At 41.5% G+C, this 13,678-nt stretch overlaps 1 protein-coding gene across 2 annotated transcripts in view; it reads left to right on the top strand.

Moving 5' to 3' along the window:
* The first annotated feature begins 537 nt into the window (after positions 1-537).
* Positions 538-13,678, top strand: part of CARD19 (caspase recruitment domain family member 19) — a 51,916-nt gene continuing 38,775 nt past the window's right edge. The window contains exon 1 of one of the 2 annotated variants that reach the window (XM_081318635.1): positions 538-637. In XM_081318635.1, coding sequence (XP_081174761.1) covers positions 622-637 — 16 coding nt within the window. In that variant the 5' untranslated portion in view covers positions 538-621. Of the gene's footprint in view, positions 638-4,431; positions 6,515-13,678 lie in introns of those variants that run through there. The other variant, XM_081318634.1, reaches the window with a different exon arrangement.

Genomic DNA, 13,678 nt, shown 5'->3' with positions numbered 1-13,678 from the left:
TATATATATATATATATATATATATATATATATATATATATATATATATATATATATATATATATATATATATATATATATATATATATATATATATATATATATATATATATATATATATATATATATATATATATATATATATATATATATATATATATAATAGTATCTCTTAAAACATTATTCCAGAAAAGAAAAGGTTTGCTGTGCGTGTATCATTGTTTTGCCAGTAACCCTTCAGCTGACCTCATTTTAAGCAGTTATTCTATGATGATGGAACAAAAAGAGTACACAGTCAGGCTGGATAACTTTCAATAAAAATAACTACACTTAGGATTTTTTTAAACCTGCATAAGCCGTAATGAATGAAAACCGAGGGCAAAGAAATATCAGTGGGTCACACTCACCTTGCCTTCCCAGAGCAACATATTTTTCCAAGGGCGAAAAAAGACCCCTGGTGGCCAAAGCTTTAGTAAGGTGGCATTCGGGTTTTACTTTCGCTTTTCCATAAATTCGTCATTAAACTTCCGTTCCTGGCAGCAATTGAAGGAGACAATTTTTCAGTTTGCCGGATTTAATGGGCTTCAATCATAGCTGGAAAAATTGTCAAACCCATGGACAATGATCTTCAGAAAATGTAAGTGACAAGATTCCCCTCCCCCCCCCCCCACCCGGGATGTCTTTTCCAAGCGGGCGGCTGAGAGAATTGCATTCTTGTTTTTTAAAGACAACGGAAGCTTTGCTTAAGGGATAAGAGAAGATGTGGACAGTTTTAGGGGGAAAAGGGAGCGCCTGCTTAATCTCAACTTCCTTTTTGTGTGTGTGTGTGTGTGTGTGTGTGTGTGTGTGTGTGTGTGTGTGTGTGTGTGTGTATCTATTCTGCTTATTTTTTTGCTGGGATATTTCAGTCTTTCTATTTATAACTTTTAACCGTGTAAAATCTATTGTATGCAAGAATATTCAGGGGGAAAAGCTGTATAGTTTTTCAGCACTAGCAACTGCAAATAATCTTATTTTGGACTGAATTTATTCTTCTGTGGGAAATATTTCTGATATTATTTCTGGACATGTCAATGTAGCAGTTTATCATGGAGCCAATTACAGTACATATACTGAGACAATATGCTTGATTGTTAGGTTTTAGATCTGCTAATCAAAAATAGGTGTATCTTCAGAAGTGTGATTGTGATTTGTAAAGGATAGGGATATGGAGAGAAGGAGCTCCAAGGATCTTTTTGAATGATGCATATTCCTCCCAAGTTTAGAACTTAAACCAGGAGTTCAAGGAGGGACCTTGGCTTGTTTCCACCAACACTGGCACTAATATTAGTGAAGGTTAAGTCTGAGGGCTTTTCAAGAACAGCATGCCATATATAGGCAACAATTGGAAACCTTTTTCTATAACCTTGGTTGTAAAATCCACTTCCGATATTAATAATAATAATAATAATAATTTTATTTGTATACCGCCCTTCTCCCGAAGGACTCAGGGCGGTGAACAGGGCAAACATATAAAAATGCAAGAATACAAACATTAAAAGAGATTAAACAAGGTGCCCAGAAACTAACAACAATGAATTAAAATACATTAAAACAATATTAAAATCCAAACCCATCACCCATCAGGCCAGGCCGGCTTGTTCGAACAAGTAGGTCTTCAGATCGCGTCGGAAGGAGCGAAGGTCGGGCGCCATCCGGAGCTCAACTGGCAGATGGTTCCACAATTCCGGCGCGCCCACAGAGAAGGACCTCCCCTGGGGGCCACCAGACAACATTCTCTGACCGGTGGCACCCTGAGGAGGCCCTCTCTGTGGAAGCGCACAGGAATTGTGGAACCATCTGCCAGTTGAGCTCTGGATGGCGCCCGACCTTCGCTCCTTCCGACGCAATCTGAAGACCTACTTGTTCGAACAAGCCGGCCTGGCCTGATGGGTGATGGGTTTGGATTTTAATATTGTTTTAATGTATTTTAATTCATTGTTGTTAGTTTCTGGGCACCTTGTTTAATCTCTTTTAATGTTTGTATTCTTGCATTTTTATATGTTTGCCCTGTTCACTGCCCTGAGTCCTTCGGGAGAAGGGCGGTATACAAATAAAATTATTATTATTATTATTATTAATATCAGAAGTGGATTTTACAACCAAGGTTATAGAAAAAGGTTTCCAATTAAGTCACAACTGTGACTCCAAATGACCAACCTTATTATATGTTTCTAGAACTTGGAATCCTGTGATTAGTTGGCAAACTAAGAGCTCCATGGTAGCTCTTCAATAATTTGCAGTACTTCCTAGTGACTGGGATATTTGCCTGTAGCATCAGGTGTATTAACCACTCCCCAGATGAATCACACTTCTCCATATTTTTGCTTGCATATCAGTGAGATTAAGAACTGAGTGTACATATTTCACAAGGTCCTAACATGTTGATTAGAGGGTTACTGAACCAGAGAGCCATTTCTTCTTAGAACTTTGGCTGGATCATATAGTAGTAGTAGTAGTAGTAGTAGTAGTAGTAGTAGTAGTAGTAGTAATAATAATAATAATAATAATAATAATAATAATAATAAGAAGAAGAAGAAGAAGAAGAAGAAGAAGAAGTTGGAAGGCACCTTGGAGGTCATCTAGTCCAACCCGCTGCTCAGGCAGGAAACCTTATACCATTTCAGACAAATGGCTGTTCAGTCTCTTCTTAAAAACTTCCAGTGTTGGAGCATTCACCACTTCTGGAGGCAGGTTGTTCCACTGGTTAATTGTTCTAACTGTCAGGAAATTTCTCCTTAGTTCTAGGTTTCTTCTCTCCTTGATTAGTTTCCATCCGTTGCTTCTTGTCCTGCCTTCAGGCACTTTGGAGAATAGCTTGACTCCCTCTTCTTTGTGGCAGCCCCTGAGGTATTGGAACATTGCTATCATGTCACCCCCTCGCCCTTCTCTTCATTAAACTACACATACCCAATTCCAGCAACCATTCCTTATATGATTTAGCCTCCAGTTGCTTTTCTCTGTATCCTTTCTAGAATCTCAACATCTTTTTTACATCGTGGAGACCAAATCTGGATGCCTTATTCCAAGTGTGGCCTTACCAAGACATTGTAAAGTGGTATTAATACTTCACCTGATCTTGATTCTATCCTTCTGTTCATGCAGCCTAGCAGTGTGTTGGCTTTTTTTGGCAGCTGCAGCACAATGCTGGCTCATATTTAAGTGATTGTCCACTAGGATTCCAAGATCCCTCTCACAGTTACTACTTTTGAACAAGGTACCACCTGTACTATACCTATACATTTGGTTTTTCTTGCCTAAATGCAGAACCTTACTTTTTCACCACTGAATTTCATTTTGTTAGATAGTGCCCAGTGTTCAAGTCTGTCAAGATCCTCCTGTATTTTAAGCCTATCTTCTGGACTGTTGGCTATTCCTGCCAGCTTAGTGTCGTCTGCAAGTCTGATGAGTTCCCCATCTATCCCCTCATCCAAATCGTTGATGAAGATGTTGAAGAGCACTGGGCCCAGAACAGAGCCCTGGGGCACCCCACTACACACTTCCCTCCAGGTAGATGCAGTTCCATTGAGGACCACACGCTGAGTACGGCCGGTCAGCCAGCTATGAATATCTTGCCTTTATTTCCAATTGTACATTGCCATGTGCACAGTTCTAAATTTGGCACTGTTTATACAATCAGCTAATGTAAGCTGATTTAAAATGTGAAGAACAAATTGTTACCTAGTTACACATTGATTGGAAATTCTGGAACTTGGAATTTTCTTCTAGAGCAGGGATTCCCAACTCCTTCCCGTGGCCCATACTGGGGCATGGCCCATTTGGAACCGGGTCGTGCAAGTGCCCAGTTCAACTTGTGCGAGCAATGGGGTGCTCTCGCTCGCAGTTCCATTTGTGCAATATTCAATTCAAACTGTGCAAAAGGGTTCATTTTATTTTAAAAGATTTCCACTGAATTCTATGGGATTGCCTTGGCAAGAAGAAAACATTACAGTATTTCATATTAGAAAACAATCTATACATATTCAATTTGGATGAATGGGCCAGATTTGCAAACACAAATCTGACCCACTGTAATCTTCATTGTATCTTCAGACAAAGGTTTTATGATGACTGGTGAATTGGAAAGTTTGCAGGAAAAAGGAAATGAATAAGCTGGGAGAAAGTTATTATAAATCAGTTTTAAATATCTCACAGAGAAGAACTTGTCCAAATTAAAATCCTTATATTTTTCAATATTTACTTGAACAGCTTGAGGCCACAGTTGCCTTCAGAGGCCCTTTTCTAGTATCTCTCATAAAGGAAATGAGAGGGGTGACCACATCATCATAAGGAGTTTTTGGATTGCAGAATGCTCCCCCACACATATACAAACAAGGCATGCAGGACACTTGTATTAATATATTTTATTCAAAGACTTTAAATTTTCCCCAAGAATTCATACTTTTGTATTCTGTTTGATTTTAAATGCCTACTCAACTCCAGAATATTGACTTGTATTCTCTGCTATTAACTGCAGTGTATAATTCTCTTCCCCACCCCCTCCTTATGGTTTAGTGTCAGAGCATGCACAGTCTTATTGGGCTGAGATAACACAGGAGTAAATACAGTAAACAGTGGTCTATATTAAATGGTGGCTTGTCTTACACTATCTACAATATCATACACCAGAAACAATATACATACATGTGTTAATACAGCAAACTCCAACACACAGCAGTTACAGCAGGAAACAGATGAGAGACACTCCAGCAAAAGCCTTCCCTTTTATACTCAGGCTCTTAAAGGGACACAGACCCTGCTGTCATTCCTATCATTGCATCATCCACCTTATATTCCATTACATCATTACATAAGCTGTTTAGCTATTAATTCCCCTGACATTTAGAAACATTTAATTAAACAATGTTGTAATCTGCCCACAAATCTTCCATTTCAGGCATTATCATCACCTCACGTGAAGAGAAGACCAGGAGTCCTTTACTAAGAGTGCTCATCTCAACTGATTCCTTTACCATTGTTTTGTTTCTTTACGTACATCTTGGTCAAAATTAAAGCAACAACAGTAATGGAATGTTAATGTTAATTCAGCATTAGCCCTGTTTAAACAGAATCAAACTTAGAACCTCTAATTGCAATTGTGTGAATTCTTTTTTTCCCCTCCATCCATTCAATTCTTGGACACTGCCTGGAGAAGACCCTGCAGGTTTTTTTGGCAAGGCTTTTTAGAAGTGGTTTGCCATTGTTTTCTTCATAGGGCTTAGAAAAAGTGAGTGGCCTAGGATCATCGTGCCCAAGGTAAACCTCACTGTTTCAGTTTCAGTAAGTAACAATTCATGAAAGCCAGTTTAGTGCAGTGCATAAGTCATCAGGCTAGAAACTGAGCTGGTGAGGTTTAGTCTTGCCTTGGGCACGATGTAGGTGACCCTAGGCCAGTCACTTTCTCTCAGCCCTACAAAGGAAGCAATGGCAAACCATTTCTGAAAAGCCTTGCTAAAAAAAACTGCAGGGGCTTTTGTCCAGGCAGGGTCCAAGAATTAGATACAATTGAATGGGTGGAGAGAAAAAATAAAAATTCATATAATTGCAATTAGAGGTTCCAAGTTTGATCAGACTCAAGAACTCCCAACATCCACATGCAAAGCAACATCTGTATCATTCCAACCACTAGTGCCCCATTGAACTCAACCAGTCTTCTGATTCAAGGGGCCCCCAGTCCAGTCCTTGGCATAACCCTCAACTCAGATAGATGCTTCTCAGTCAGCAAAAGGCGGAATGGTCAGTGTACGGCAGCTTTTTATGTTCCACGAACATAGTAAGGGTCATTCTATGGGCACTTCTGCTCTGTTCTTGCAAATTCACTGTAACATTTGAACACAGGCCTAAGAGCTGCTGGTTTTGTATTCAGACCCGGATGCCCTCTCTATGGCTTCTTATGGAAGGTGGCACTTCTTACAATGTAGGCTCTAAGACTGACCCCCAAATCCAGCCGCAGTTGCCCGTTCATTACAGGACAGAAGGTTATCTCAATCGTCTGCCATTTCCATGGATTCTGCTATATATATTTTGTCTCCTTCAGAGGCTTAAACAAGCTCCGGCCAAAGAGCAGATTTCCCCTTCTTTCTTTCTCTCTCTCCAAAGTTCCCAGCAGCAAGGCGATTCAGAGCCAGCCGCGAGGCGGAATGCGAGAGTTTCGACTCGGCTTTTCCAATCCGCTGGCCAAGTCTTCGGAAGGCAGGCGGGGAGGAAAGATACTTCTCGCCACCGCTCTTGCCGGCCGGGCGGCGGCGGCTACCACCAAGCCCACTTCCTCCTCCGCAGCTTCTGGCTGGCTTGCAGGAAAACCGCGGGGACAAGAGGCCGGCCTGTAATCAGAGCCGCGCAGCTGGAGGGCCTCCTGCCTCTGGGGAAAAAGCAAGACGCCGCCGGGGAAGCGCGTAAGGGAGGGCTCGCCAGCCGCGGGACAAAGACGCTTCCTGCCTCGCCAGACCGGCTCGCCTTGCCGCCATAATGCCAGGTCAGTAGCTCCTTTCCCAGCGAGTCGAGCGGAGAGAAGAGACGGCCGGCCGCGCCGACTCTCGGCTGCAGGGGGCGCAGAAGGGCAGGACCCGCTTGAGTCGGGGAAACCCACTTTGTGAGGCCGCCGTCCCCTTCCGGCTTCCAAAGCTCGGTCTCCCCTTTGGGGGTTTCGCGGAGCGCGAGAGTGTTCCGAGCGCTTGCAAGTTCCACGCTCGGGATTCCAAGTTCGCACCGCTTCCTGGCGGGAAAGCGTTGGCGGAATTCCGTAGAAGTTACTCCGGGGCGTGTATATTGTGGAGATCCTCAATCGCGGTTGTCCCCAAAGGCAACTGGACTTTGTTTTTCAGTTCCTTTTGAAAAAGCACCTTGGGGATTACTCCGAGGCGCTTTGGAGCGTTGTACACATGCCGGGTCGTGTTCGGTGCGTGTTTTTAAGTGAGTGTGAAGTAAGCATAAGAAGATTGTATTAAAGTGCCGATCCAAGTCTGGTCCAAGTTTTCAGGGTTGCGTTTTGTACGATTTGCATGCAGTCTCTGTATATTCAGTTTATCCTTTGGATCCATTTAATAGCAGTGTTGTTATTGTACGCGCATACTGTAACAATAAGCGTTACATGGATAGTAATGAAATAATCCAGTTAGTATTTTTAAAAGTGGCTGTATTGTCAAGTGAGTCATTGTGTTCGCATGAGTCACTGACATGGTAGCAGAGTCACTACTTCCATGCAGCCTTATACTTTTCGCAAAGTCCCTCCCAGAAACTTTTACTACAGGAATCATAGTTAACCCTATTATACCAAACACTATTTAACATGCAGAAGATTCAAATGTATCCCAGCCATTGGTGTTTTAGTATTAATAGGTAAACACCACATGTTCCACTACGTGGGAGTTTCAGCAAAACTTTTCAAGGGCTCTTGAGTTGCTTCAAGGGCGATTCTTGACGTTGCTGCCTTAGGAGACTTGGAAATCAAGGTTGCTACAATTCCAACAAAACTCCCTCCCCCACCCACCCACCCCCTGTAATCCTGGAGGCCTGCACATTTGAAAAGGCTGCTCTGGGTTCCTTGTAGTTGCCACTGAATCACTCCTCCCTTTGTGATGGTGGCGAATATCTGTAGCTCGGATTTAGGATGAGGGTGGAGGTTCCTTCTCCGAGCTTGTGGGTTGGTTTCGGTACCAGGCTACGTAACATCTTCAGCAGAGTTTCCGTCTTTTCCTTGTCTCCCAGCATAACATATATAATCTCTGCGTTCTTCATAAGCACAGGTGCTGAATCAGCTTGTTCTCCCTGCCTTTTCAATCTTTAGAGCCGTCTTTCTCATCCTTGGCAAGATTATTAAGATGGATGGACTCCCAGAATTCCCTAGCCAGCATGCTGGGAATTGAAGTCCAGACATCTTAAAGTTGCTAAGGTTGAGGAAAAACTGTTCCAGAGCATTTGCTTCCTTCTTGTCTGCTCCCTAGATGTTACTCTTTTTCTGATCATCTGCATATCTCTTTGAACCTGAGCACCATCTCTGTCTTATTATCATCAAGACAAGTCTCACTTATCCTGTAAAATTCCAGCAGACATTTGTAAGTAGAATGGTTGATGCTATTTTATTTTGTTTTGTGTCTTAAGCAGCAAAATTGGTTGCTAACTTGGTTAAGTGACAGAAGTGGGCTGGTTAAGTTGGTACCACTTTCACGACACGTCACGTGACATTGCGAGTTTGACACCCCTCTCATAGAGTGAACCTAGGCAGTTATCAATAGTCAATAATCAGAGAATAAAACATTCCTTCCCACCTGGTGCTGTCAATTTCCTGGCTCAGCCCCCATCCTAGTTCAATGCTTGATAGACCACATTTCATGGTCTTCCAGAAGGTTGAAGTGGGTTATTATGCTTTGTAATGTGGAAACCACTGCAATATGACTCCTTTTAGAGAAAGGAGGCAGAGAAAATGCTAAGTTCTTTCTTCTAACTCTTGTCAGAATCCCATTTTTTTAGAAGCTAGGGCAATGATGATACAGTAAAAGAAGAATTAAGAGCTTAGTTGCAGTGCTTGGTTGTCCTGTGGCACTGAGCGTATAGTATGCCTCTGACTCAGTAAAACAACTACAATGTGTGATCCCAGGAAAAGAAAGGGCTGCTTTAATAAGTTGTCTGCAATGCAGGGGGTTTCAAAATCTTCAGGCTGCAGGACCTCCTAGTCTAAAAAAAGACACCTGTCTGGAACGCCTGATCAAGAGGCAAAACTCTAGTGATGGAAAATTGGCTGCATTTGAATATGTGTGAATTGTCTTCTTTTTGACTCTTAATCTCTCTTGAGAACCCATCTGTTTGTCATTGAACAGGTTTAAAAAAATCTGCTCTGTTGAAACACCAGTTCGGGATTGAACTGGAAATGCTGTACAATTCTCCTAATAACTTCTGTAGTGTTAAAATAGAAGAGAGTTTATACATTTTTAATACAGGTAGTTCTTGACTTACAACCATTTGTTTAGTAGCAGTTCAAAGTTCAAAGTGGCATTGAAAAAAGTGACCATTTTCACACAACCCTTATAGCATTCTTATGGTCACACGATCAAAATTCAGATGCTTGGCAACAGGCTCATATTTATGACAGTTACAGTGTCCCAGGGTCATGTGATTACCTTTTGCAGCCCACTGACAAGCAAAGTCAAAGTCAGATTCACTTAACAACCATATTACTAACTTAACAACCTCAGTGATTCACTTAACAACCATGGCAAGAAAGATCATAACATGGGGCAAAACTCACAACTGTCTTGCTTAGCAATGGAAATTTTGGGCTCAATTGTGGACATAAGTTAAGGACTACCTATAGTAGTACATACGCACAGGCAGTTGTAAATCCACAGCTGTATGGGTCTTTCTGAGCTGTTTTGTAGCAGGCTCACTTAGGACATGGGTGGCTCAGGTTCAGATCTGCTTGCAACCAAACTCACTGAATAACTTCGGACCCATTGGATTAAGCCAGGGGTCCCCAACCCCTGTGCTGTGGACAAGTACTGGTCCACGGCATGCCAGCAACCGGTCTGCACAAACAAGGAAAGCCCAATCCACAGGATGCAGGCAGCACACAAAACCACGCATTCTCCGGTCCATGGAAAAACCTCTCTCCCTGTAACCGGTCCCTGGTGCCCAAAAGGTTGGGGACCTCTGGACTAACCTACATTCTGTGACTGATCCGAGGAGGAAAAATGAGATGTGAAATGCTTGTGCCCTAGGAAGGGCAGAATGAACTTGAAAGTCCTACGGGACTTTTAAAGCAGAGTTGAAGCAGGATGTGCTGCAGTAGTACAGTAAGTGCCTGAGATGCACGTTGTCATTTGATTGATGGCAAACAATAATCCTTTTAGATGGTCTAGGTAAGAAGACACTGAAGGAAATCACATGATGCATTTATTGTGGTCCTTTGAAAGCCAAAATTATATGTATGTCCTGTGCTGAAGTATCTATAATAAGCGGCACCAAATAGCTTTCCCATCAGATGGTTTAACAGTGTTCCAAAAATAAGTATAACAATTCAGTCACCCATGCAGGGACATTTCAGATAGTGTTTTTAACACTTTTATGAAGGCTTGATTTTATTCTGAAGTGAATGGCTGCTTTTAAACATGTCTACAAATTGCCCATTTAGCATTTTAATTTTTTTTACTTCTCAGTGCTGCCCTTGAGAGCTACATTTAGATTAGTTTATTGGAGTCTAGCATTATTAAAAATCTGAAGCTGTTTCTTAATCAGAATTGATTTTGCGACTGAGTGTTCTATTTCTAAGAACACATGCCTGTACTCTTCAATATTTCCATAAGTGCCTTAGATCAGGAGTCCCCAACCCATGGGCTGCGGTCTCTTGGCCAGCAGGCCATAGAAATGGCTGGCCAGCACCCACAGCCCGGTTTGTGCATGGGCGCGAACGGGGCCACTAGAGCTGTGATGGTGCATGCTGCCTCATTTGCGTGCACCAATTTGGAAGCTGTTCTCCTTCCCTCCGAGCCACAAGCCCAGAAAGGTTGGAGATCTCTGACTTAGATGAGGGAATAGAAGGGAACTTATCAAATTTGCAGATGACACTAAGCTGGCAAGAATAGCCAACACCGCAGAAGATAAGTTCAGGATCTAAAAAGATCTTGGCAGACTTTTTTGATAGAGCATTGGCTCCTATCCAGCAACATGAAATTTAATGTGGAGAAAAGCAAGGTTTTACACTTAAGCAGGAAAAAACAAAGGTACGAGTACAGATTAGGCGAAACCTGGCTCACAAACAGTAACTGTGAGAAGGACCTTAGTGGACGATCACTTAAATATGAGCCAGCAATGTGCGCCAGCAGCCAAAAGAGCTGATACCGGTACAATCCTTGGTTGTATAAACAGAGGCATAGAATCAAAATCAAATGAAGTATTAGTACTGTTTTATAAAGTCTTAGTAAGGCCACACTTGGAATATTGCATCCGGTTTTGGTCACCACATTACAAAAAAGATGTTGAAACTTTGGGAAAAAGTGAAAAGGGAGCAACTAAGATGATTAAAGGCCTGGAGACTAAAACATGAAAAAACAGTTTCAGGATTTGGGTTTGGCTTGTCTAGAAAAAAGAAGGACTAGGGGAGGGACCCCTTCGCATGCCTCCCTACAGCTGCAAGCCACAGAGGGAAGCATGGAAGGCTTACAGTCCACCCAAGACTGCCCAGACGCAGCGGAAGCGGCCTGGGCCCAAGACAAGCGTCGCATGGACCAGATGACTGAACAGGAACGCGAGGAGCTGCTCCTAACGCTCCTTGCAGCACAAGGAGGTTGCCACGAAGAGGAGGGGGTCAACTTATTTTCCAAAGCACCAGAGGGCAGGACAAAGAACAAGGGATGGAAATTAATCAAGCAGAGAAGCAACCTGGAACAAGGAGAAACTTCCTAAGCATGAGGACAATTAACCAGTGGAACAGCTTGCCATCAGAAGTTATGGGTGCTTCATCACCGGAGGTTTTTAAGAAGAGACTTGTCTGAAAGGGTATAGTGTCTCCTGCTTGAGCAGGGGGTTGGACTAGAACACATCCAAGGCCCCTTCCAACTCTATTCTGATTGATTGATTGATTTTTTTAAACAAGTCATTGAGGAAAGAGGCAGTGAAATTGGAGAAGCAGTTCTGAATTGTTATATGTTCCCTCAATTGCTTAATATTAGACTTTTGTCTGTAGTATGATAAAACAAAAAAGTAGAGTGGGTCTTACTTAAAATTATTTATTTATTGGAATATCTGCAGGAAACTGTAGGCTCCAGCCTCAGGGAGCACAATCCAAAAACTGCTTACTTTAATTGCTAGTTCTATTAACTGCAATCAGCAATAGCTTTTTTTTTCCTTTTTCCTTTGTATAACACCAAGCAGGCAAAACCCAGGGTTGTTTCCATATACATTTTTTTTTCAGATTTGCCATCCTTTTTTCATACACTTTTTATATCTAATCTAAACAATCTTATGATCAAATTGAAATTTTTCAGTTTCTAGGGTATTATGGATTCACATTGCCCCTTAGCAGAATAAAGTTTTATTTATTATTTAAATTTATTATTATTTAAATTTGTTGGCTACCCAAGTCCATTTTCTTTTCCTTTACTAATAAATTTCTAGTTTCTGTGAAATAAGAGTTGCTCATACTGGATAACTGCATGTGCCAATTTAATTCAGTAGCCCAATTCCAACTTTGCCAAACTGAGGGCCTTGCAAAAAGCAAGAAAATAGCTTGTTCTTATTGCTTGTTTCCCCTGTGGGGATCAGAGACTGCAGAAGTCTCAACAATCAGAAATCAGGAGCCTTTCTTGCCTCCAAATCTGGGTCTGAAAAGTTGCCTACGTTTTAACAGTTTTGTAACTACATCCTTTCAAATAATGAGGGCTTATATAATAATACCTTAGAGTTTTGGTGCCAGCAGCAATCAAATTCTCCATTTGTGTGGATTGTCTGATTCTTTCAAAGAAACAAGGAAAGAAGGAAGTGGATTAGGCCCCAAACACCTAGAGTTATCATAATGACCTGGTCATTCTAAATTCCATAATGGCCTGTTTTGTGTAAAGGCTCAGTTTATCATCTGTGCCAAAGCCAAAATAAGGAGCATTTCCCTTTGTTAGCTTTCCTCTTGTTCCACAAACAAAAATAGCTGAATTATTTTTTCATTTGGGTTACTTAGTGAAATGGTACTTAGTGATAACACTGTATTTACTTGAAAATATATTAATTTTTTTCTCCAGTTTATTTTCTGTTAAATGGAATCCAGGCTCTCTGAGCATGGTTGTTTTGCCTGCAGATGTCTCATTACCAAATCACTGCTAATGGTTTTAGGGTTTGCGTCTTGTTTATATACAGTAGTTTGCCTTGCCGGTTTTGGTGAGTGGTATGGTTTCTCCTTGGTACTGGTAGTTCCTTCATTAGGGTATTGTTTTGTGCTTGTTTTATCTAGTGTTACTCCCCGCTTATCTGGGTATAGGGTGCTGGAGAGGATTTGTTTCCTCCTTAGCGTTTTTTACTGCCTCTTTGAATGGTGTATACCAGGGGTCTTCAAACTCGGTCATAAAAGGGCCGAGTTTGAAGACCCCTGGTGTATACAGTATATGTGGTTTATCTCTTCATGTCTACTGATAGCTGATTTTATTGATGGCTGATTGATAAAGCCTCTGATTAATAAATTGACTCATCTGAATGCCAAGTTCCTGGGAATTCCCTGGTGTTTTTTGATTTAGCTTGGTCTAGGATGCTCAGTTTTCCAGTTAAAACTATGGTTGAATCGGTTCATATGTTATGAGACTAAGGAGTTTTCATTGTGTCTTCTGCCTCCTAATTCATAGATGGGCTATACTAGTCTTCTGCCTGTCTGTCCTACATAATGGCTATTGCAATCCTTACACTGTAAGTTGTAGATCAGTGTTTTTCAACCTTTTTTGGGCAAAGGCACACTTGTTTCATGAAAAAAATCACGAGGCACTCCACCATTAGAAAATGTTAAAAAATTTAACTCTGTGCCTATATTGACTATATATAAAGTAATTCTCTTGAATAGGAATCAAATAAACACAAAGAAAGTATTTTATAATTACTTTTCAATTTTTCCCACGGCACACCAGGCAACATCTCGCGGCACACTAGTGTGCCGCGGAACAGTGGTTGA

This window comes from Vipera berus (genome assembly GCF_964194415.1).
Source record: "Vipera berus genome assembly, chromosome: 2".
Taxonomy (NCBI): domain Eukaryota; kingdom Metazoa; phylum Chordata; class Lepidosauria; order Squamata; family Viperidae; genus Vipera; species Vipera berus.
Note: the sequence above shows the minus strand (reverse complement) of the source record. Positions and strands in the feature narration are given on the sequence as shown.